At 36.9% G+C, this 20,839-nt stretch overlaps 4 protein-coding genes across 9 annotated transcripts; 3 read left to right on the plus strand and 1 right to left on the minus strand.

The window, feature by feature from the left end:
* Positions 1 to 540: 540 nt before the first annotated feature.
* On the plus strand, positions 541 to 7,637 carry LOC132177616 (uncharacterized). 4 transcript variants are annotated; one of them, XM_059590010.1, is made up of 15 exons: positions 541 to 784; positions 1,392 to 1,851; positions 1,934 to 2,011; positions 2,324 to 2,379; positions 3,014 to 3,133; positions 3,247 to 3,317; positions 3,876 to 3,969; positions 4,143 to 4,346; positions 4,806 to 5,057; positions 5,629 to 5,737; positions 5,988 to 6,055; positions 6,490 to 6,559; positions 6,642 to 6,716; positions 6,843 to 6,925; positions 7,262 to 7,637. In XM_059590010.1, the coding sequence occupies exons 2-15, from the start codon at positions 1,537 to 1,539 to the stop codon at positions 7,338 to 7,340; spliced, it is 1,674 nt and encodes a 557-aa protein (XP_059445993.1). In that variant the 5' UTR covers positions 541 to 784; positions 1,392 to 1,536; the 3' UTR covers positions 7,341 to 7,637. The 4 variants fall into 4 exon arrangements, with proteins under 4 accessions (XP_059445993.1, XP_059445990.1, XP_059445992.1 ...); XM_059590007.1 differs by having other exon boundaries at positions 543 to 784; positions 6,834 to 6,925; XM_059590009.1 differs by having other exon boundaries at positions 546 to 784; positions 6,834 to 6,925; positions 7,265 to 7,637.
* Positions 7,638 to 9,236: 1,599 nt separating this feature from the next.
* On the plus strand, positions 9,237 to 13,197 carry LOC132179241 (clp protease adapter protein ClpF, chloroplastic). 3 transcript variants are annotated; one of them, XM_059591912.1, is made up of 9 exons: positions 9,237 to 9,327; positions 10,072 to 10,557; positions 10,690 to 10,749; positions 11,103 to 11,197; positions 11,373 to 11,545; positions 11,890 to 12,002; positions 12,485 to 12,530; positions 12,682 to 12,722; positions 12,843 to 13,197. In XM_059591912.1, exons 2-9 carry the CDS (start codon positions 10,216 to 10,218, stop codon positions 12,996 to 12,998), a joined length of 1,026 nt encoding a protein of 341 aa, XP_059447895.1. In that variant the 5' UTR covers positions 9,237 to 9,327; positions 10,072 to 10,215; the 3' UTR covers positions 12,999 to 13,197. The 3 variants fall into 3 exon arrangements, with proteins under 3 accessions (XP_059447895.1, XP_059447896.1, XP_059447897.1); XM_059591913.1 differs by having other exon boundaries at positions 10,145 to 10,557; XM_059591914.1 differs by lacking the exon at positions 12,843 to 13,197 and having other exon boundaries at positions 12,607 to 12,696.
* A 682-nt stretch (positions 13,198 to 13,879) lies between these two features.
* Positions 13,880 to 16,593, plus strand: LOC132179332 (putative pentatricopeptide repeat-containing protein At1g69350, mitochondrial). Its single transcript, XM_059592036.1, has one exon. It carries the CDS (start codon positions 14,050 to 14,052, stop codon positions 16,435 to 16,437), a length of 2,388 nt encoding a protein of 795 aa, XP_059448019.1. The 5' UTR covers positions 13,880 to 14,049; the 3' UTR covers positions 16,438 to 16,593.
* A 237-nt stretch (positions 16,594 to 16,830) lies between these two features.
* LOC132178731 (pentatricopeptide repeat-containing protein At2g03380, mitochondrial) lies at positions 16,831 to 19,185 on the minus strand. The gene has a single exon (XM_059591248.1). It carries the CDS (start codon positions 19,126 to 19,128, stop codon positions 16,990 to 16,992), a length of 2,139 nt encoding a protein of 712 aa, XP_059447231.1. The 5' UTR covers positions 19,129 to 19,185; the 3' UTR covers positions 16,831 to 16,989.
* Between the last annotated feature and the right edge of the window lie 1,654 nt (positions 19,186 to 20,839).

Here is a 20,839-nt window from a genome sequence, read left to right on the forward strand (position 1 = left end):
ATTTAAATATATTATTATGTTTACGAACGATTAATTTATTATTCAAATCGAGACAAAATCGAGTTTTTATCTTAACCAAACCAAACCACGCCGTTTGTTAACGAGCTGATGGGCTTATATCATACACCCTAATCTCGAGCGCAGCACTTTAAGTGGCAAAAAGGTCAAATCCGAATCTGAATATACAACGAACGTAAAGGTGACATGGACAAAAGTTTGCTATAAAATGATTTGTAGTAAATTCATACAACTCTATCTAATAAGATGACATGTGTCCTATAACTATTAAAAAAACACATAAAAAATATATATTATTAAAAAAATATGTAGACACATGTCATTTTATTACGTGAGATTGGAGCAAATTTTTGTCCAAATGGCATTGCTTTTCCTCCCGTGCCCCTGAAATGGTAAACGGGTATAGTTCATGGTGCTCCATACACTCGCACACCAGCTCAAAACACGTCATACCTGTTGGGAAATATTACTGTGAATTCCAGTGGGTGATGATAAGGATCAAGAAGGGTCTTTGATGGAACATAGAGAGAGATGGAGGGTTTGTGATGATATCCTGAGTCAAACTACACAAAAAGACAAAAAACATATAGAAGATACCATTTTTTCCTCGTAATTTCCTGGCAAAATTAAGCTTGTTTGCCTTAGCAAGCTCATCGACCCACCAAAAATAGTTGTACTTCTTTCCTAACCAACAAAAAAAAAAAAAAAAAACAAAGAACAGAAAAGAAAAGAAAAAATATTTCTGAGCCGAAACTCTCAATCACAGGTACTTTTTTTTTTTCTTCTCTGGCTCTCTCTCTCTCTACCTCTTCTACCCGAATTTTAGGGTTTCGTAGAATTTTTCTTTGTATAATTGTTCATTTCCGCGGAAAATTTCAGGTTAGGGTTCGAAACTCAATTTTGCTTATCCGTTTGGTTGCTGCGAAAACTGTGGGATACGAAACAAAGCGAAATTCGAATGTAGTGTTGAATTTAATTGAGGGGGAGATTTTTGGAAGGACATTTTTGTTTCGTTTTGGTGCTGTGTGTTGAGATTTTGAGATTCGAAATTTTGTTTGTTTGTTTTCTTGCTACCATTTTCTCAGCTGCCGAGCCGAGTGATTCAGAATTTGAGTGATCCTTCTTTCTTTGCTTGTGCTGTGTTTTGGGGTTACGATTATCAAAATTTGAGTTCGTTTTTGTTTTTATGTTTCGTAATGGGAAATTATAAATGGTTTATCTATGAAGATTGGGTTTATAGTTTTACAAATTCTTCTTCTGGTTATGGTGACTTGATTGTAATCAAGTTTATTTTGAGCATACGATACAAGTTCTGGTTGAATTGTGCTTGTTGTGTTTGTATCTATGTGATTAGTTTAATTGTGTTGATTCAGGGGAAGTCTGTGATCGATTTGGGTTTGCATTCAAGAATTCGTTCTTGTGGCAGTTGAAGTGTGATTTTGAAAGGACTGGTGTATAGTAGTGGTTTGAGAAATCCAACGATAAGGGGGGGTGAGACTCTGATTGAGAGTTGTTAAAATGTACCGGAATGTGGCTACGGCCACAGCCCGGGGTGGAGTACCAACAGATAGTGGGGACTCTATTGTTAGCTTGGATCAAGTTCCACGTTGGAGTGATGCGGAGCATAGGTCTTCTTTGGAATTCGAGGTTGAAGATCCTTCATTTTCCAATTCATACTTTCCTGATCCTTTGACGTCTCCGGGGGCGGAGAGTGGTAGCAATGCAATGGTGTCAAGGTTTCCTGTTGATCATGAAATTAACTCAAAGATATATCTTTGGAGGGGGAACCCATGGAATCTTGAGGTAGATGCTGTTGTGAACTCAACAAATGAGGTGAGCACTTAATACTTTGTAGTATGGTCTTGGATACAATGCATTTGATACCTGATATGATTTAAAATTGGATGGCTAACAGAACTTGGATGAAGCACACAGCAGCCTTGGTCTGCATGCTGCAGCTGGACCTGGTCTTGCAGAAGAATGTGCCACATTGGTACGACAATTGTTTGTTAAGCACTTGTTTTTTATGTGGAAAGCTTTCACTATTACGTATCCAATTTCCACTGGATGTGGATTTTTTGCAAGATCCTTGCTAGTTTGACACGGAAAATTGTACGTAGGATTTTACAACATAAGTTTAAAAGATATTCAATAGTCAGGATAGGCCATAACATTGTTGAAACCATAGAGTGCCATGCATAATTAAGCGAGTTATTTCTTTCTTAGATAAAGCTTGTCTGATTGCCAAGGCATTTTGGGAAATGGCCACAGTTGACTGAACTGTTATATCTTTGTCTCTTGGCAGGGTGGATGTCGAACAGGGATGGCAAAAGTTACTAATGCATATGACCTTCCTGCTAGGTGGGCTTGTTTGTGATTTTTTGTATCTATTACTTTTTGAAAAAGAAGAAAGCAGAAATATAGACAATATCAGAAATTCATTTCTGTACCATGTTGCTCTTCACCTATGGGCCTACTGCCTAGGAGATCATAGACTCGGATGATGTGCCATGATTTCTAACTTGAAATTATAGTACTTACAGCAAACCCCTGAAAAAAAATAAAAAGAGAAAAAAGAAATGACTCAGCATTCATTGCTGTTGTTTATGTTTTAATTCGCAGTGGCTGAAGCATAGGATTCTGTTTTTATTATGAGTGATTGTCAATTATTTACATGAATTGGTTGATGAATAAATAAACCAGCTTTGATTAAATATCTAATGTTGGTTGTCATAGCAAAATTCTTGGAGGATTTCTTAGATTTGGATCTTTCATCAATCAATTTTGTCTTCATTCTTCATGAGGTGGCTGTCATGTGTTTTTTTGGTGATTTATCATAATGCACATGCTGCATGTTGTGCTCTGGTCTCTATAGTCTCACAGTTATTTATTATTGAGTTACATGTGTAATATTGATTAGTGTTACATGTCTCATTTTGATGCATTTTCTCTCCTCGTATCTGATGCATCCGTGTTTATTTGTAAATCTTGTCAGGAGGGTTATCCATACCGTTGGTCCCAAGTATGCGGTGAAATACCATACTGCTGCAGAGAATGCTCTTAGTCATTGCTATCGTTCTTGCCTTGAACTTCTCATTGAAAATGGGCTTAAAAGGTTGTTTAGTAGCAGATGCTACGTCATTTTCTTTCTTGTAGCTTGCTCATCTCTTGCTTTTCCTGTAGTTTTGTAAACTTGGAACTTACTTTGCATGACATTTATGAATGCAGCATTGCTATGGGATGTATATACACAGAGGCTAAAAACTATCCTCGTGAACCAGCTGCTCATGTGGCTATAAGTGAGATATTTTCCTTGTTACAGTTCTTCAATTGATTCTTGTGATGTTTTCACGAATTGCCTTAGTGTAGGTCTGGGAAACCCATGTAAATTGAACTGTTCCATATTGTTACATATGGGGTTTGTGTACAAATCCATCCTTAAACGATAGGCATCAATGCAAACAATCAGAAAAGCTAAAATGCTGTAATTATAAGGGGAAACAAAACAAAAAAAAAAAAAGAAAGGAAAATGGAAACTCTTTGGTGTAGTCTAACTTATGAATTCCTAAAAACGGATCTCTTACTTTTTTCTGCAGTGATTGCTCCAGTAGTAGTGGCCGCACTCAATCAATCCAATGGATTGATAGCTTCAAATGCTGTAGTAAATACAATAGGGGCAGTGAAATTCTGTGGGATGACAAAGAAATGTGAAGTAGAATAGTTTTTTTAAATGTGGATACAACCTAAGGATCTTGTGGATGTTTGTGAATTATCATGTCCATGTTTTTTTTTTTTTTTGGAAGGTTGAATATTTTTAGTTTGTTCCTTGTCCAATTCACCTTTGGTTTACTTTCCAGGAACTGTGCGGCGGCTTCTTGAGAAGCAGAAAGATAAAATAACAGCTGTTGTTTTTTGTACTACCACATCAACTGATACTGAAATATACAAGAGGTATAACTATGTTGCTATTTATATATGTTACCTTGTAGATGTGAAGTGTGTTGTTTTGTTTGATATGTCTCATCAGTTATGTTATGCAATTTTCTGTTACTTCTGTTGTGACTACTTGTTTTAGGACTTGATAGGCTTTAGGCATAATCCCTTTTCATATCTTTCCATTGTAGGTTGCTTCCACTGTACTTTCCTAGAGATAAACACGAGGAGGAGGTGGCCATCTCAAAGCTTCCTGCAGATGTTGGGGATGAGAATGGTGAGACAATTATAGATGAACGTAAAATCAGAATAAAGCCTTTGCCCAAGAAGACCGCTCCTAAACCTCCCCAGGCTCCAGTGGATCTTCCTGTTAGTGATGTTGGCTTAGCACGAAGGTCAGTGAACTTTAGCAGATCTCAGAAAATCAATCACCATTGTAAAATATGTATTCCTTTTTTTTTTTGATAGGTAACAGATAAAATATGTATTCTTCCTTTTACTGACTGGTGTTTAATTGCAACCATCATATAGATGTGCTTGAATTCGTACAGTCACTGTGTAGATATATATGTATCTGTTACATTGACATATCTCTTTCTGATTGGTACACTTCATTATTAAATTATGATTGAATTTTGGAAAAATAGCCTTAGAATGACTACTATTAGATTGAAGTGTACTATTGAATTTTTGGATAAATAGCATTATTAAATTATGCTTCTCAATACATTGACATATCTCTTTTTGTATTTATCATTTTATCGTTTCTTTGTGATGGAACTAAATTGCACCTATTACTGGATGTTCAGTTTTCAACATTCAACTACCTTACTGGGTGATTGTTATTCTTTTAGGAATTCATCACATTTGGGTTCATTTCTGGATCCTGCCTTCATGTCTTTAATCAAAGATCCAGATCAGAGACGCAAAGAACAATGGGAAAAAACTGCTCAAGCACAAAGGGGTTGGAATTGTGCTAAACTGCTTGGATTTGGTGACCTTGGTGCACCTCCATTATCTGCTGCTGAAGAATACTCACTTCATTCTAGATACCTTGCGAAAGCAAATTCTCTTAATCTTTCGGAAATTGCAGAGATGAAAATTGTGTAGGCATCCATATTTCTTCTTCTTCTGTTTTAGATGCCTACTATAGTATTTGTTTTTACTAAGTAATCAATAAAGTACTTGATTGTGGTTCTGAATTACTATTTTTTCCGTCAATACTAAATTCTCATGCTTAAGATGACTAAGTTGGTATAATTGATGGCAGTTCTTCTCTTTGGGTTTGTGAATTCTTAGCCACCTTGACAACTGCAAATATAGTGAACTCGTTGGGCCTAGATTCTCCCTTGCCTATTGTATATTTCCTCTTTCAGTGGTTATTTTCTAGACCTTTCAAGAAACCCTTGTTTACAACTTCGTAAGGAAGATGCTTTTGTTGTGGCCACACAATAAAGGTTAAAACTAAGTGTGTGATGAGCCCCAATTATGTGACGCATAAATGTTAAACTTTTCATTTTTGCGCAACAATTTTCTGCCTAGGGTTTTTCTAAAATTTCCCACATGGATAACTTAGGGAAGTACTTTTTGTTCAGAGACATTTAATTTTTCATTCATGTGTTCAAGGATTGATGGCTTCGGTTCACATTTAACATCAACGCTTTATTTCTATTTCAGTTACCGTGGTGGGGTAGACAGTGAAGGTCGTCCTGTGATGGTTGTTGTGGGGGCACATTTCCTGCTGCGATGTCTTGATTTGGAGCGATTTGTGCTTCATGTAGTAAAGGTAATTAGGTTATGGCTTTCACTATAACATTAATTTGTGTCTGCAGAAATAGTTAGTGCTTGGAACCTGTGTACTTGGGTACGCTTTTAATGATATCTTGATAACTTATAACAGATTTTTAGCTCCTTGATGATGGAAAATGAATACTTCTGTTTATGATGCTCCCTTTTACTAATGTTATAATCTTTACTTTTTTCTTTATTTGTATTGTCTTTTGTGACTAAGATTACCATCTTGATTCAAATCTCAGGAGTTCGAGCCCTTGATACAGAAGCCTTATACTATTGTCTACTTCCACTCTGCTGCATCCTTACAGCCGTAAGTATTAAATGCAAAACACCTATCAAAAAGTATTAGATGCAAAATGCATGACCTATATTTTTGTTGCCATCTTACACTATTTGTTGTAAGTGCCTTCATTTAAGATGGTTGATGTTTACTGAAACCTTTTAAGTAGTAACCTTTTCTGTCATGGAGGAACTAATGGACATATTTACATACAAAAGAAGACAAACCAGGACTTCTCTTTTGGAAGATTGGATGAGAGAATGTTGCAATATTTCATGAGAACTATAGAACTAGTTGTATCAATAGAAATAGGGTGTTGAGCTCTTCTATGTGGTTCTTAGTCTTAGTGGAACTGGTACAGGATATTTGCGTAGTTTTTATGCTTTGCATGTGAAGTTCCTTCTTCTGGAAGTAATCCAGTTTTTCTCACTCGGTACATTATGCATGCGCCTTGCAATAAACAGTCAACCGGACTTCGGATGGATGAGAAGATTACAACAGATACTTGGTCGGAAGCACCAGCGCAATCTGCATGTATGCACTACTGAATTACTTGTTCTAATTAGGAATACAATATTCGCAATCTTGATCTGATCTCTTGATCTGCTATATTTAGGCAATATATGTTCTTCACCCAACATTTGGACTTAAGGCTGCAATATTTGCTCTGCAATTGCTTGTAGACAATACGGTATGTCTGAACTTATTTCCTGTTTATCAAATATTGGGACCTGAACAAAATTATGGTTCATCGACATGGAAATTTTTTTTTTTTTTTTTTTAATTTCTAATGAGAGCTAATCTTTAGGTGTGGAAGAAAGTAGCCTATGTTGATCGACTTCTTCAGCTGTTCAGATATGTTCCCCGTGAGCAGTTGACCATCCCCGACTTTGTATTTCAGTTGAGTGTTCCTTTTCTTTTTTTTTCTCACCATTTAGTTTCGTTTTGTTCTCAATTACTAAATAAAAGTTTCACAGTTTTGAATAATGGGCACTACAAGGCAATTTGCCTTTGCCTGACGGCACACATGATACACAAGGATTCTGCGTTCATTTGTATATTCTCGGTGTCGAAGCCAGTGGCTCATGATAGATGGCTGGATTAACAGTCCTTTCCTTTACCACTTTTGCTGCATGTGTTGCAAGTTGCATGCCATTTGTGGTGTACAACGATAATATAAAGTATGCAAATCCAACAAACTCAATATTTGTTTCTGATTTTTTTATTGACGTTTAGCAGGCATGATTTAGAAGTGAATGGAGGGAAGGGTCTCATTGTTGACCCGAGAACAAAATATGTATATCATCGACCATAGGGATCACAAGTGCAGTTCCATCAGGCGATAAAAGCCGGTCCACAGGTTGTGATTTCTTCGCATGTTTCTCTTTTATCATCAGTGCTAGGTGGAGGTGTACACATTTGTCTGTTAAATGTGTACAGAAAATATACATATCAATTTTTTGATTTTATTTTTGAAGCGATGAGATCTGTTTGTCTGAAGATGGAAATAATGTTGTTCATTTGTTTTTCTTTTTTTGTATGATCTTGGTGAGTTTTCAATAAAAAAATAAAGGCGTATGAGCCTCATCAAAGCTTGTTGGTTGGCTTTCTATGGTATTGAAGTTCTTGTTTACTTTCGGTTATTTACCTTGTGCAATTGTGGGGATTCCACACACACAAACTCCACAAATATTTGGTTTGGTTACTTTTCATATGCTTTGACATTACCTCATAATATGACTTCTTGGTAGCTTTACGTTATGTATGGGAATTGGTATAGAATGCATTACTCTGAAATGAAGCTTGATGCCCAAAAAAAGGAAGGAAAAAATGATAAGCAAACTTAGAAAAATTAATTGAATCTCTCTAGTCAGCAATATGCGAGGGACTTTTTCTTTTCGGCCTCTCAGCGAAGGAAGCGCAAAAAATTAAATAAATAAATGAAGGAAATCAGATCAGCATGTTCTTGGTCATTTTGACTTCTGATTACATGCTAGTATGAGTCACAAAATTTTAGATCTAACATTTTTTTAACAATTTACAAAAAAAAAAAAAAAGAAAGAATCCAAGCATCAATATCTCATACGAGTTTCATAGAAAAACTAAAAAAAAAAAAATCATCTTAATTCTTTTAGGGTATGTTTGACAAGTAATTTTAAGAGTTCCTCTTGTGTCACTCTTTTGTTCTTCTAAAAATAAGGTGGTTTTTAAAATCATCATTTGATCAAAATTAATAATGATCAATCACAAGACTAATGGTGATTTTAAAAGCTATGTTTGACCGGAAAGAAAGAAAAATATATATTGTGAATTGATCCCAAAGAGTGATCGATAAGATCATAAGAAATCTATTTTCATTTCAAATTTAATAAATACTATTTATTTTATGATCATGATTTAAAATTAGTGTATCTTTTAAAAAAATTAAATAATGTACAATGATCTACATGATACATCTTTAAATGTATCAAAATAAAAAGAATCCTACTCCACAGGAGATCCGGATCCTCTCCGATTGGCTTGAACTCGATGTGAGCCATTTTATGAGTTGAACTGAGGTTACGCATCATCACACTAGTAACACCACACTAAATGCTGTAATCTGCAATGCACATCATACAACCCTTGTGGAACTCCCGTGCCATGTGCCACTACTAATATCTTCTTCAATTATTTTTTATTAATTATCGTAAGAACAAAAAATTGAGGTTTGCCTTTCATACTTCTCCGGTAACTTTCTGGTGACTTCTCCAATCTTGTATATGCATATACCTCATCTTCTTCTTCTTGGTGAACGTACATGATAATTCTATTTAAATATCTTGATTCGGGAATTGAATTTATGATGTTTTTGTTTGGATGCCGAGAAAATAATAAAATTTAAGGAAATACCTTATCATGTTGAACTGAAATTTCTCACTGTTTAGGCTAACTCAACCGAGTGCCATAAGCTTGTAAAATATTTGAGGAGCGGAATGTAAATGGGCTTGTCTTGGGTCATTTTAACCCAACATATTTACGCAAATAGGAGTTTCACATTTTAACCCTTTCATTCTACACTTGTTTACAAACATGCCATCATCCACTCACGTAATGACACGTTTATACATCATTTTTCTGGGATCTTCTTCCTCCACTCTCTTTCGCGTCTCTCTGAGACCCTCTCCCGCTATCTCTCTCTCCTTTCTTATCTCCTCCCTCTCTCATACCTCTCACACGCACTGGTTCGTCAGAACCTAGAAGAACGACGCTGCCGTACAGGAGGGTTCCCTCTTAGTTTTGCCACGAAGAAGATCGCTGAGGTAGCAAATCCTTGGTCCTGAAAACACTTCAACATGCTGGAAAATATTCTAGTCCTTTCATGCCAGTGGTGTTATGCAATTCTATTATATTCTCTGGTTAAAATGGTGATAGAATAGAATTACTAGAAACACTCGAGATAATTGCTTCTTACAAATGGTTTTAGGGTTGCTCTGGTAATTTTTGAAATGCACTTACTGAGGATTTATGTGATAGTCTACAAAATTGTTGATGACCCAAACCCTAATATGGGATGCATTATGTATATGATATTGAGTTTTGGTTTGGTTGAGAAAATCGACGCCTTATAGTATAGTGTGTGTGAGTTAGCTATTTCCCAATAGGTGAAGAAAAAGCAAAGTTGAATAAGAAATGAAAGGTGCTTCAAGAAAACAGAACAAACTATCTTTTAGCATAATACAAATTGTTCTATAAAAGAATTAAATGATGAAGGAGAGAAGCATAACCCAGTCTTGTTTTACATATAACTTAAATAAATATCTCCACTCAAAAAAAAAAATAAATAAATAACTATCTCAAAGTGAATCTAGTTGGAAGTTTCCTCAGTGTCTATGAGTGCCTCAGATTTGCAATCATGATCCAATGTCTAAAACGACATACTATTACTGATTTGTAAAGTTGCCTAATTCATTCACATTAATTCTTTAATTTTAATGTTTGTATTCTTGGGTGATGTGATTCTAAGTTGCTTCAGTGGAATTTAGATTCAAAATTCATGTTTTCAGTTTTGATTGGATGTTCCAATAGTGGCCTACCTACATAGACGGACTCTATATAGGCCATTTTGTCCAACTGTAGATGCAGCTGTCATTGTATGCAAGAGTGGAAAAGATAGAATAGTTTTCTGGAAAAAAAGGGTACATCATTGCATGGTGGAAATGGTGCAAGGTCTTTCATTAAGCACTCTTGCTACCTCTGGAAAGAGTGGGGTCTATGGATCAATCGCTTCATGGAGGAAGCATTACAAGCTAATGAAGAAAACTCAGATAGCCTCTGCTACTGATAGGCATTACATCTGGCCTCAGTACGTGCAGAGTCTATTTTTAACAGCTAATCCCAATATATTAAGACACAGAAATGTAAGGGTTGAAGCTGGATGGCTGTTTAAAGGAGGTGGCCAGGGGTTGGATGCTAGCTCAGAACGTAGTGAGAGTGCTAATGAGGATATATTGATCTTCTTCTTCCAGCTTGACTTGGCCACTCGAGTACAGGTTTAACAGGCTGTTTTTTAGGTTTTAATTGTTATAATGTTAATGCGATTTAGCATATCTCTTAGTTTAGTTTAATCCTTCCAACAAGTTTTTTTTTTTTTTTTCTTCTCTGGTTTGGTCCATGTATGGCAGTATGCTTTAAATTTGGAGCAGTATGAAACCGCTCAACAACTGAGAAACAAGCTTTCTGAGGTTAGTCCTCTCTATCCTGCTTCTATGTAGATGTCATATGGATATTATATCAATCAATTACCTGTTTTAAAGACTTGTTCAGAAGTTGTTCAATAGTTTCTCCTGTAATTTTTGTTTGAAGTTCATAAAGTTTTTATAAACTATTGGCTATATGAAAATGCATGCAGTTATGCATTTTGATGATAGGAATTTGAACTATTATTGAGTTGACCTTTTGGATTTGCAGAGTTTGACACCATGAGTATGAGTATGTTTGCCTGCACTAATTTGTTCCATGTCCATGTGTAGAAGCTTCCTTGTAATCAGTGCATCAAGTGAATTTCGACCTTCTTATTAAGTCTTTCTCTTGGAAGGTAGAAGCAGAGGTCATGAGACAGCAAGAAGCAAAAAGGGGATCATCTTCAAAGAGCAAAGTTCAAGATAAGGCTATAAGTATCATACGTCTACGGTGAGTCCTGCTTTTCTCAATCTAGTATCTGCTAAAGGTTTGATTTAAGTGATTCTGTAAGTAAAGATACTAATATATCTGATATCGTTTCCAATCTGTTTGTCCTCTTTGTCTTGCGGCATAGTGTGTCATCTTGTAGATTAAATTAGACCATCTTCTGCTTCTTTCCTTGCAGCGCAGACCTGCAGCACGCAATTGAGAGTGAGAATTATGCTTTGGCAGCTGACTTACGGGATGAAATTTCCAAACTTGAGTCAGAGTCCTTGGCAGCGTCAGTTAATGCTCTGGCATATGAAAATGTACAATATTCATTTCGTTTGGGGCAGAAAGTGAGGCACAAAATCTTTGGTATAAAACTATAACGCCATTTACTGTATTATTTCAGATTTCTTTAGTTTGATTCCATATAAGGGTCAATCTCGGAGTAAAATGTGAATTTTTTTTCTTCTTTTTCTTGGTTGTAACCTTGATGTGAGTAGATCTAGTTTTAAGATTGTTATGATTTTGGAGCCTTTACAAGGAAATTATATTAACTGCCTTAGAATCTGTAAACAGTGAAGAAACCCAAATGAATCAAAGTGAAATCAGTAGAATCAGGAGTTGGCTCCTCACATTCTGATGAGTGAACGTTATCTTCCTTCTTACTCTTCCCTGCTGATTTTTGTTACTAAGGACTCATCTTGCATCTTCAGGCTATTGTGCTGTAATTTGTGGAATGGATCCTATGTGCTGTGAATCAAGTTCATGGATGGAGATTGCTCAAGTTGAAAAGTTGAGTCGGGGTTCTAATCAGCCATTTTATCAGGTTTAACCAACTGTATCAATTTTTTTTTAAAATTCAATGTTTGAATTGAAGGTTTATTTCATAGTCCACAATATTTATAGATTTGTTTTTAGTTCCTAAATATGATTAACCTCATGAATTTTAATTACCTGGCCTTTTTTCCGCTATGGTTGGCCCATCTTAGAAATGAATATATCTTTCTGATATCATATGAAAATGAGTTTCTTCCTTATGTTTGTTACATTAACTCATACAAGGATGTGGGGCTGCAGAAAAAGTTTTGTGTAATACATTGACTGATTCAAACATTTTCCACTATTTTGGATCCACTGGTGCATTTCTATGTAACTGGCCCTAAATTTGTTAATTGAACATATTTCTTTTCCTTTTTCTTTTATTGTTTTCAGTTTCCATTTTCTTTCGCCTCATTTTATTTGTTAGTTGAATGAGCAGCTATGGTGCAAATAATTATTTCCAATAATATTCTTTTTATTGTTTTCCAGGTTTTGGTTGATGTACATGCAGACCCCAATCTACTGGTGGCTTATGGTAATTTACAACTGCTTGATTCAATTACTCTTTAAAATTGGTTTTTTTGAGCGCTTTGTTTGTTGCGGTGGTTCAGTGTTTGTTTTGTGAGGTTTTGCCGGTTGCCTTTCAAATTTCCTGACGAACACATGAATGGTTTTCCTTGTTGCAGTTCCTGAGGAGAATCTATTAGCCCCTGACCAACCAGATATGGTGATTGTCCCTTTTTCTTATTTTAAATGTGTGTAGAATTGCCCTGAATAACACGATTACCCCTTCCTGTGCTATGTTGCTTGATTGTGCGTCTGCTGCTCTTAACCATGTCATGTACAGGGCAGGTTTGATCATCCCTATATTTCCTTTTTATTCTATGGGGTGGACGGGGCTGGAGATTTCATCCCAATCAAGCAGCTGCGTGAGAAATACAATAGGCCGCGGCATGAAGTACCCTTCGATTCGGAAGATGAGAAGCCTGGTGGTGTTGCTTAATGAATGTACATTTAAGCTTTTAGGAGTATAATTACCATATGGCACTTAGTAATTTGGGTCTCAGTCGTTATCTGAAAGTTTATTTTGACTGTTATAATCTCATTAGATATGATCTACTGTAATCCATTTACTTGTAGAATTCTTTTGGCTTCCTGGGAGGCGCTGTACATTGTATATATAAATTCCTGGTTCACATCTATCCAGTTTATCTACGTTTTTGGATAGATTGTATTGTTCTCAGCAAACTCTTATGGCGGCTAGATTTGATTTACAAAGCGGTTGTGGAAGTTTTCTCTTACTGAAATTGTGGAAATTTCGCCGGTTTCTAAACAATTTTACTGTTCCAAGTAGCTCAGACGGCCAGGCCCTTCCCTCAACCGTTGGAACCTATTCTATATTTTCAAGGAACTATCCATATTAACAAGATGTTTAATTTGGCTTGGAATTTTGCCACTAATAGTGGGATGTAAGTAACATGATTCGAGAATAGTTTTGTTGTCGCTAATAATTTAGACAACAAATATGAAAGAATTTTTACCGGGTTTACTTGACCAAACAAGTTTTGGTTAGTGTACTCACTTGAGATATGCGGGTTTCATAGGGTAATAAACCGAACAGAAAAATTGTTGAGAATTGGGATTAGTTTTTTGTGATGGTGATATATGGTGAGGAATCGGGATGGCTTCTCTTAACAACCCTACTCTGAATTTAATGTGGAAAATGCACAGAAATCAAACAAACTATCAATAAGCTACATGTATGAAATGGATGCCAAGGGACCGAGGTTAACTATATGTTCTTCTTCTTCTTCCCTCTCTCTCTCTCTCTCTTTCTCTCTTGCTGAGTCGCTGACTATATGGTAGTATATGGTGGCACTTTTACACTTCTGCCCCTGGTACCGATGCACTAACCTCCTTTCCAAAACTGGTTTCGTATTGTTCCATGCTCAATCCACCGAGCGGAAAGGAAGAAAACTCTTTTCTCTTCGCCTGAACTTGACTTCACATAGACTCTATAAATAATCCTGTAAAGTTGTTCAAAAACAAGAATAATGACGCTCTACATGCCTTTGTTTAGGTGCTGCACCATGTTAAGAACACTAACCCAACTCCACGCCCATCTCTTTGTCACTGGCCTCCACAAAGACCCACTTGCTTCCACCAAGCTCGTTGAATCTTACGCCCAAATGGGCACTCTCCAATCTTCAAGACTTGTCTTTGAAACCTTCCCTAGCCCAGATTCATTCATGTGGGGTGTACTTATTAAGTGTTATGTTTGGAACCACTTCTTTGAAGAATCAATTGCACTGTACCATAAAATGCTGTACCATCAAGTCCAGGTCAATAGGTTTATATATCCTTCCATTTTGAGAGCTTGTTCTGGTTTTGGTGATCTGGGTATTGGTAGGAAGGTGCATGGGAGGATATTCAAATGTGGGTTTGATACTGATGCTATTGTTGAAACCTCATTGCTTAATGTGTATGGCGAAATGGGCTGCTTAGATGATGCACGAATGATATTCGATGGAATGCTGATTAAAGATGTGGTTTTGTGGAGTTCAATTATATCATGCTATGTTGAGAATGGATACACAAGAGAAGGCTTGGATTTGTTCCGTAGGATGGTCTCTCAAGGTGTTGAACCAGATTCAGTGACAATGCTTTGCGTAGCCGAGGCTTGTGGTGACTTGGGCTTTCTGAGACAAGCGAGGGCGGTTCATGGTCAAGTTGTGACAAGGGCAATTAAAAGTGATGGGTCTTTAGATTCTTACCTAGTTGTAATGTATAATGAATGTGGTGACTTGCGTAGTGCAGAGAGGATCTTCCAAAATGTCACTCACCGGCATACTGGTTCTTGGACTGCAATGATTACATGCTACAACCAAAATGGTCTCTTCCGAGAAGCAATAGATGTTTTTGTTGAGATGCAAGGGTCTAAAGCGGAACCTAATTCAGTAACCATGATGAGTATCATACGTTCTTGTGCTAGGTTAGGCTTGCTTAGAGAAGGGAAGTCAGTTCATTGCTTTGTTATTAGAAAAGCTTTAGATGCTGACCTTGATTTTTTAGGGCCAACTTTAATAGAATTATATGCCGAGTGTGGAAAACTAAATACTTGCGAGGGGGTTCTTCATGCACTTGGGGAGAGAAATATTGTGTCATGGAATATGCTCATCTCTCTTTATGCTCAGAAAGGGTTGTTGAAGGAGGCATTGTCACTATTTGTGCAGATACAGACACAGAGACTGATGCCAGATTCATATAGCCTGTCAAGTTCTCTTTCAGCTTGTGGAAATGTGGGTTCAATGCAGCTTGGGTATCAGATTCATGGCCATGTTATCAAAAGAGGCATTATGGATGAGTTTGTACAGAATTCACTAATCGACATGTACTCCAAATGTGGCTTTGTGGATCCCGCATACATGATATTTGAAAAGATTAACCAGAGAAGTGTTGTAACTTGGAATTCTATGATTTGTGGGTTTTCTCAGAATGGGAATTCAGTAGAAGCAATCAGGCTATTTGATCAAATGTATTTGAATGGCACTGAGATGAATGAAGTGACCTTCTTAAGTGCAATTCAAGCTTGCTCCCATCTGGGTCATTTAGAAAAGGGAAAATGGGTTCACCACAAGCTTATTACCTGTGGTGTGAAGAAAGATCTTTATGTAGATACGGCTCTAACTGACATGTATGCCAAGTGTGGAGACCTTCATGCAGCCCAAGGAGTTTTTGATAGCATGTCAGAGAGGAGCGTGGTTTCGTGGAGTACCATGATTGCTGGTTATGGAATACACGGTCAGATCAATGCTGCCATCTCACTATTCAGTCAGATGGTGGATTCCGGAATACAACCAAATGAAGTTATCTTCATGAATATTCTATCAGCTTGCAGTCATGCAGGATCTGTGGAAGAAGGGAGTTCATATTTTAGCTCAATGAAGGATTTTGGAATCGAGCCCAATACAGAACATTTTTCTAGTGTAGTTGACCTTCTGAGCCGAGCTGGTGATCTCAATGGAGCCTATGAAATTATCAAATCAATGCCATTTCCTGTAGACGCTAGCATCTGGGGTGCTCTACTTAATGGGTGTCGAATTCACCGGAGGATGGACATGATTAGAAGCATTGAAGGAGACCTTTTAGACATTCGCACAGATGATACCGGATACTTCACTTTATTGTCTAATATATATGCAGAAGGAGGAGACTGGAATGAATTTGGGAAAGTGAGATCAGTGATGAAAGGTATAGGTCTGACGAAGGTTCCTGGATGGAGTACAATTGAACTTGACAAAAGAATCTACACATTTGGAGCTGGAGATACTTCTCATTTGCAAACGAACGAAATTTACAGGGTTTCGGAAAATTTGTCAACTTTGGCTGTCGAACAAGGGTATGATGTACAATATGATAGTTCAATATCTAATATTCTCTAAGGAAGATAATCTTACAGTTCACAGGGAGAAGTTGAAAGCAAGCAAAATACTTGGGAAATTAATGCTTCTAGTTTGCTGGATAAAACTCGACAAGATTGTCAAAAACAGTAGCAAAAGAGCCCTCCTTGGTAGTAAACTTAATTTCCACTAACTTACCCATCTCTTGTCCTTTCATACTCTATTTTCTTAGTTTCTTATGCTTACAAATAATCTTCTCTTTCCAAACAATATCTTTTACTTGATTATATTTTTTGTTTATGTCATTATTTCCCAAACTCCTTCAAAATTCTATAAAAAATCTATATATTATTTTCAATTAAATATTCCGTCATAATTCATGTTATGTCACATTGAATAAACTTAAAACTATTGTGTCATGAAATATGATGGTGAATCACTACTCAATAAATAGCATATTTATACATTTTCCATCTTCCCTACCAAAAAATGTATAAGCTTTAAATTGCCAATAATCCTATAATTTAAGATGAAAATATACAATTTACTCATTCATAGGCCTTTTCCTCAACCCCCACCACAATAAACTTATAACTACGGAAGAGATGCCACTTTGGCAGGTGAGATATCATCAATAATATCCATCTCCACTAGGCTACACCCAGGGGACTTGCTCAATCCTCTTTGCTTCATCAGCTCCCTCACCTGATTAACCTGGCTCCACCTTCCATCTGAAGCATACAAGTTACACATGAGTACATAGTAACTAGCTTCATTAGGATGTAACTGCAGCATTTTCCGGATTGCCACTTCTCCAAGATCAAGCCTTGCATGGAGTCCACATCCATGGAGAAAAGATCCAATCAAACTAACATCTGGCTGTACAGGCATATTCTCAATGAAGTCCAAGGCTTCTTCAAGTCTGCCAGCACGAGATAATAGATCTACCATACACGCATAATGCTTCATTGAAGGGACGAAGTTAAAGTCCTGGCACATCAAATTGAAACACCTCCACCCCTCCCCAATCTTCCCTGTATGGCTACATGCTGATAATATGGTAGTGAAAATTACTTCATTGGGCTCCAATTTTTCTTTCAACATCTCACTGAAAAGTGCAAGTGACCCATTACCATCTCCCTGCATTCCATAACCACCAATAATTGCACTCCACGTGATAGTGTTCTTCTCTCCCATCCCATCAAAAACTATACGAGCAGACTTCACATCCCCACATTTGGCATACAAGTTAAGAAGTGCAGTGCCAACATAGACACTGGATGATAGTAGGCCCTTCTTCATAGAGAGAGCATGGAGTGAAGAACCGACTCGAAGAGCACCAAGGGAAGCACAAGTTGAGAGAACACGAACAAGTGTGAATGCATCAGGTGAGACAGAATCTGATATCATTCGATTAAAGAGTTCAAGAGCTTCATATGCATTACCAATTAGTGAATGGCCAGATATAATTGAATTCCAAGTAATCTCATTCTTGTCTAAAACTGTTTCAAATATATAACTAGCATCTCTGATCATATGACATTTTGCATACATATCTATAAGAGCATTGCTCACCGTAGGTTCTCCTAACCCAAGCTTAATCACCAGACCATGAACTGACCGTCCCATATCCGAGTTGCCTAACTTTGAGCATGCCGAAAGCACACTAGTAGTCGTAGCGGAATTTGGCAATATATCAACCCATTTCTTATCCATAAACAACTTTAATGCCTCATTGGGATGGTCATTCTGTGCGTATCCCGCAATCATTGCTGTCCATGAGACAAGATCAGTAGGAGAAAACTCATCAAAGACAGAACGGGCATCTCTAACATCCCCACACTTAACATACATGTCTAGAAGTGCTGTCACCAAGAACGGATTAAATTCAAAACCCTTCTTAATCAGATACCCATGAAGCCACTTCCCCTGATGTAAAGCTCGTAAATTTGCACACGCAGTGACTAAGCTCCCTACAGTAAACTCGTTATCTTCAACTAACCCTTCTCTCATTCTGTTAAACAAAGCCAACCCTTCTATGGGACAGTCATTCTGCATATACCCCGCAATCATTGATGTCCATGAAACCACATTTCTATCAAGAATTTCATCGAACACCTCACGAGAACTCCCAATGTCTCTGCATTTCGCATACATGTTAACAAGACTCGTCAACACAAAACTATCGGGGCCCCCCGCCTTAACAATCTGGCAATGCACCTTCCTCCCATCATCAATATCGCGCAGTTCACAACACGCCTTCAACACAAATGAAAATACAGCATTGTCGCACTCTCTACCGCATATTCTCTTACGGGTATAGAACCGAATAATCTCCGAATACAAATCATTCAGATAGTACCACCTGATCATCACCTTCCATGCATAAAAATCCGGGTTTTCTATCCTATCAAAAACCAAGCGGGCATGCTCAACGTGCCCAAACGAACCATACAAGCTAACCAACTTCGTATCGTACAGAAGTTCACCGGTGAGGCCGTTTACGATGAGCATGCCGTGGATTATCTTGAGAGAATCGATGTTTCTGCAGAAACCCAGAAGAGCAAAACAGGGGTTTGAAGAAATGGAGTGCATAGAAGCTATGGTCTGAGCCAGAGCGAGCTCCGGAGATTCTAAGGGCTGTTGGTGGGTTGCATAGGTGAGAGTCCGCCATGGAAGGTAAGGCTTTTTGGTAAGAGGGAAGTGTGTACGTAAGGTGGAAACAAGTTTCATGGTCTGTTTTGGTCATCTGGGTTTGCTGGAGAAGCAAAGCAGTGGCGCTCCCGCCATTCCTTCCCTAATTGTTAATATGCCAACGAGAACGTAAAGAAGACGCCCCTTTTAACCCTAAGGCCTAATAATACCAATGACAACTTCTATTGGGCCTCACCAATGTTTACCAGACATATTCGTTTTGGGCCAACCTTAACCAAAGTCCAATACAGATTTTCAGCAATTTGTTGTCTAAATTGTTAATAATTCAGGTAGCAAATCTAAGACAACCTTTTTCTTATGGAACCCATTTGTCACAATAAGTTGGGGGCTATCCAAAATTTGTATATTCTTAAACTACATGTTTTATTATACATGTATGTTAATTTAATAAACTAAATTAAACGAAGATTTTTTCTTTATAAATGCAAAGAAAGAATAGGATTATTATAAAGTGATAAAAGTACATAAATAAATAAAAGTAAGGAGTCCAAAGAATATTTCAAGGTTACATGTGGACATTGAATTAGGATCCTCTACAGTTCATTTGAAATTGGAAAATATTCAATTAGTTATAGTGGAGTGATATTTTTGTCTTTCAAAAAATAAAAAGATAAAAATACCCTTTCACTATAACTAACTGAATATTCTACGATTCATTTGAACCGGATAAGATGGTGTTCCGTGGACCACATGTTGTGAGATGATGATCTCAACTCTCACGTGTAGTACTAGGGTTACAAAGTAGAAATACAAGAAGATCTGGGAATATAAAAATAAATAAATGTGAAGGGCCCCAGGTGCAATTAATTAATGGTAGTAGGGTACAAAGCAAAAAAGATAAAAAACCAAAATAAAATAAAATAAAAAGTAAGTCCGAGAAAAGGACAGATAAGTAGGGGGGAGGGGGGCAGCACTGAAAAGTGGAGTGGGTGTTGCTTTTTTGCATGACGAAAGAAAAAGAAAGCAAAGGAGTTGTTGTGAAATGCGATTGGTTGGAGGAGTATCTAAGGGAGACTTATTGACTATGACCACTGTACGACAAATCAACTGGGACACCGACACGACGACGCATATGCAGCCTCACACTGCGTACAAAAAGAAAGATCTTCTCGTCTTCTGTCCCCTCTCTATCCCACCCCACCACCTGCCCTCCCACTCGCGTGCACACACTCTCCCTCTTTCCAACCAACTTATTTTTTAATATTTATTATTTTAGCTATTAAATAATTCAATTTTATTATGGTTCACTTTTTAAAGCCAATAATATTTATGGTTCGTTTGGGATTACGATTTTAATAAGTACGATTTTAACTTTCTAAAATTGTAAAGGTGTTTGGCAAAATCTATTAAAAAGTAATTTTTAATTAAATATTTGTTATGCGAATTCATGATTTTGGTTTAAATTCGCACTTTTTCAAATAAGCATCTCATAGCCTGCTTATTGAAATTGAAGATTTATTTATTTTTTCTATTTTAAATTAAGTGTTTTTTAAATCGCAATGTCATATGCCTTACGTTTTGCGATATCTTTTAAAAAAACAAATTATTCTTTCGAAATCGCAATCTCAAACGCACCCTTAATAAGTCAATTACTAAATAATTAAATTTAATTATTTAATAATGGAGTCTTGAAGTAGACAAATTTTTCTCTCTTTTTTTTTTTCATTTATGGAAAAAATAATTCCTAGAAAATGTTGGTTCAGGTCGACAAAGTTTAGCTAAAGGTTTC

Source organism: Corylus avellana, chromosome ca4, assembly GCF_901000735.1.
Source record: "Corylus avellana chromosome ca4, CavTom2PMs-1.0".
Lineage (NCBI taxonomy): Eukaryota > Viridiplantae > Streptophyta > Magnoliopsida > Fagales > Betulaceae > Corylus > Corylus avellana.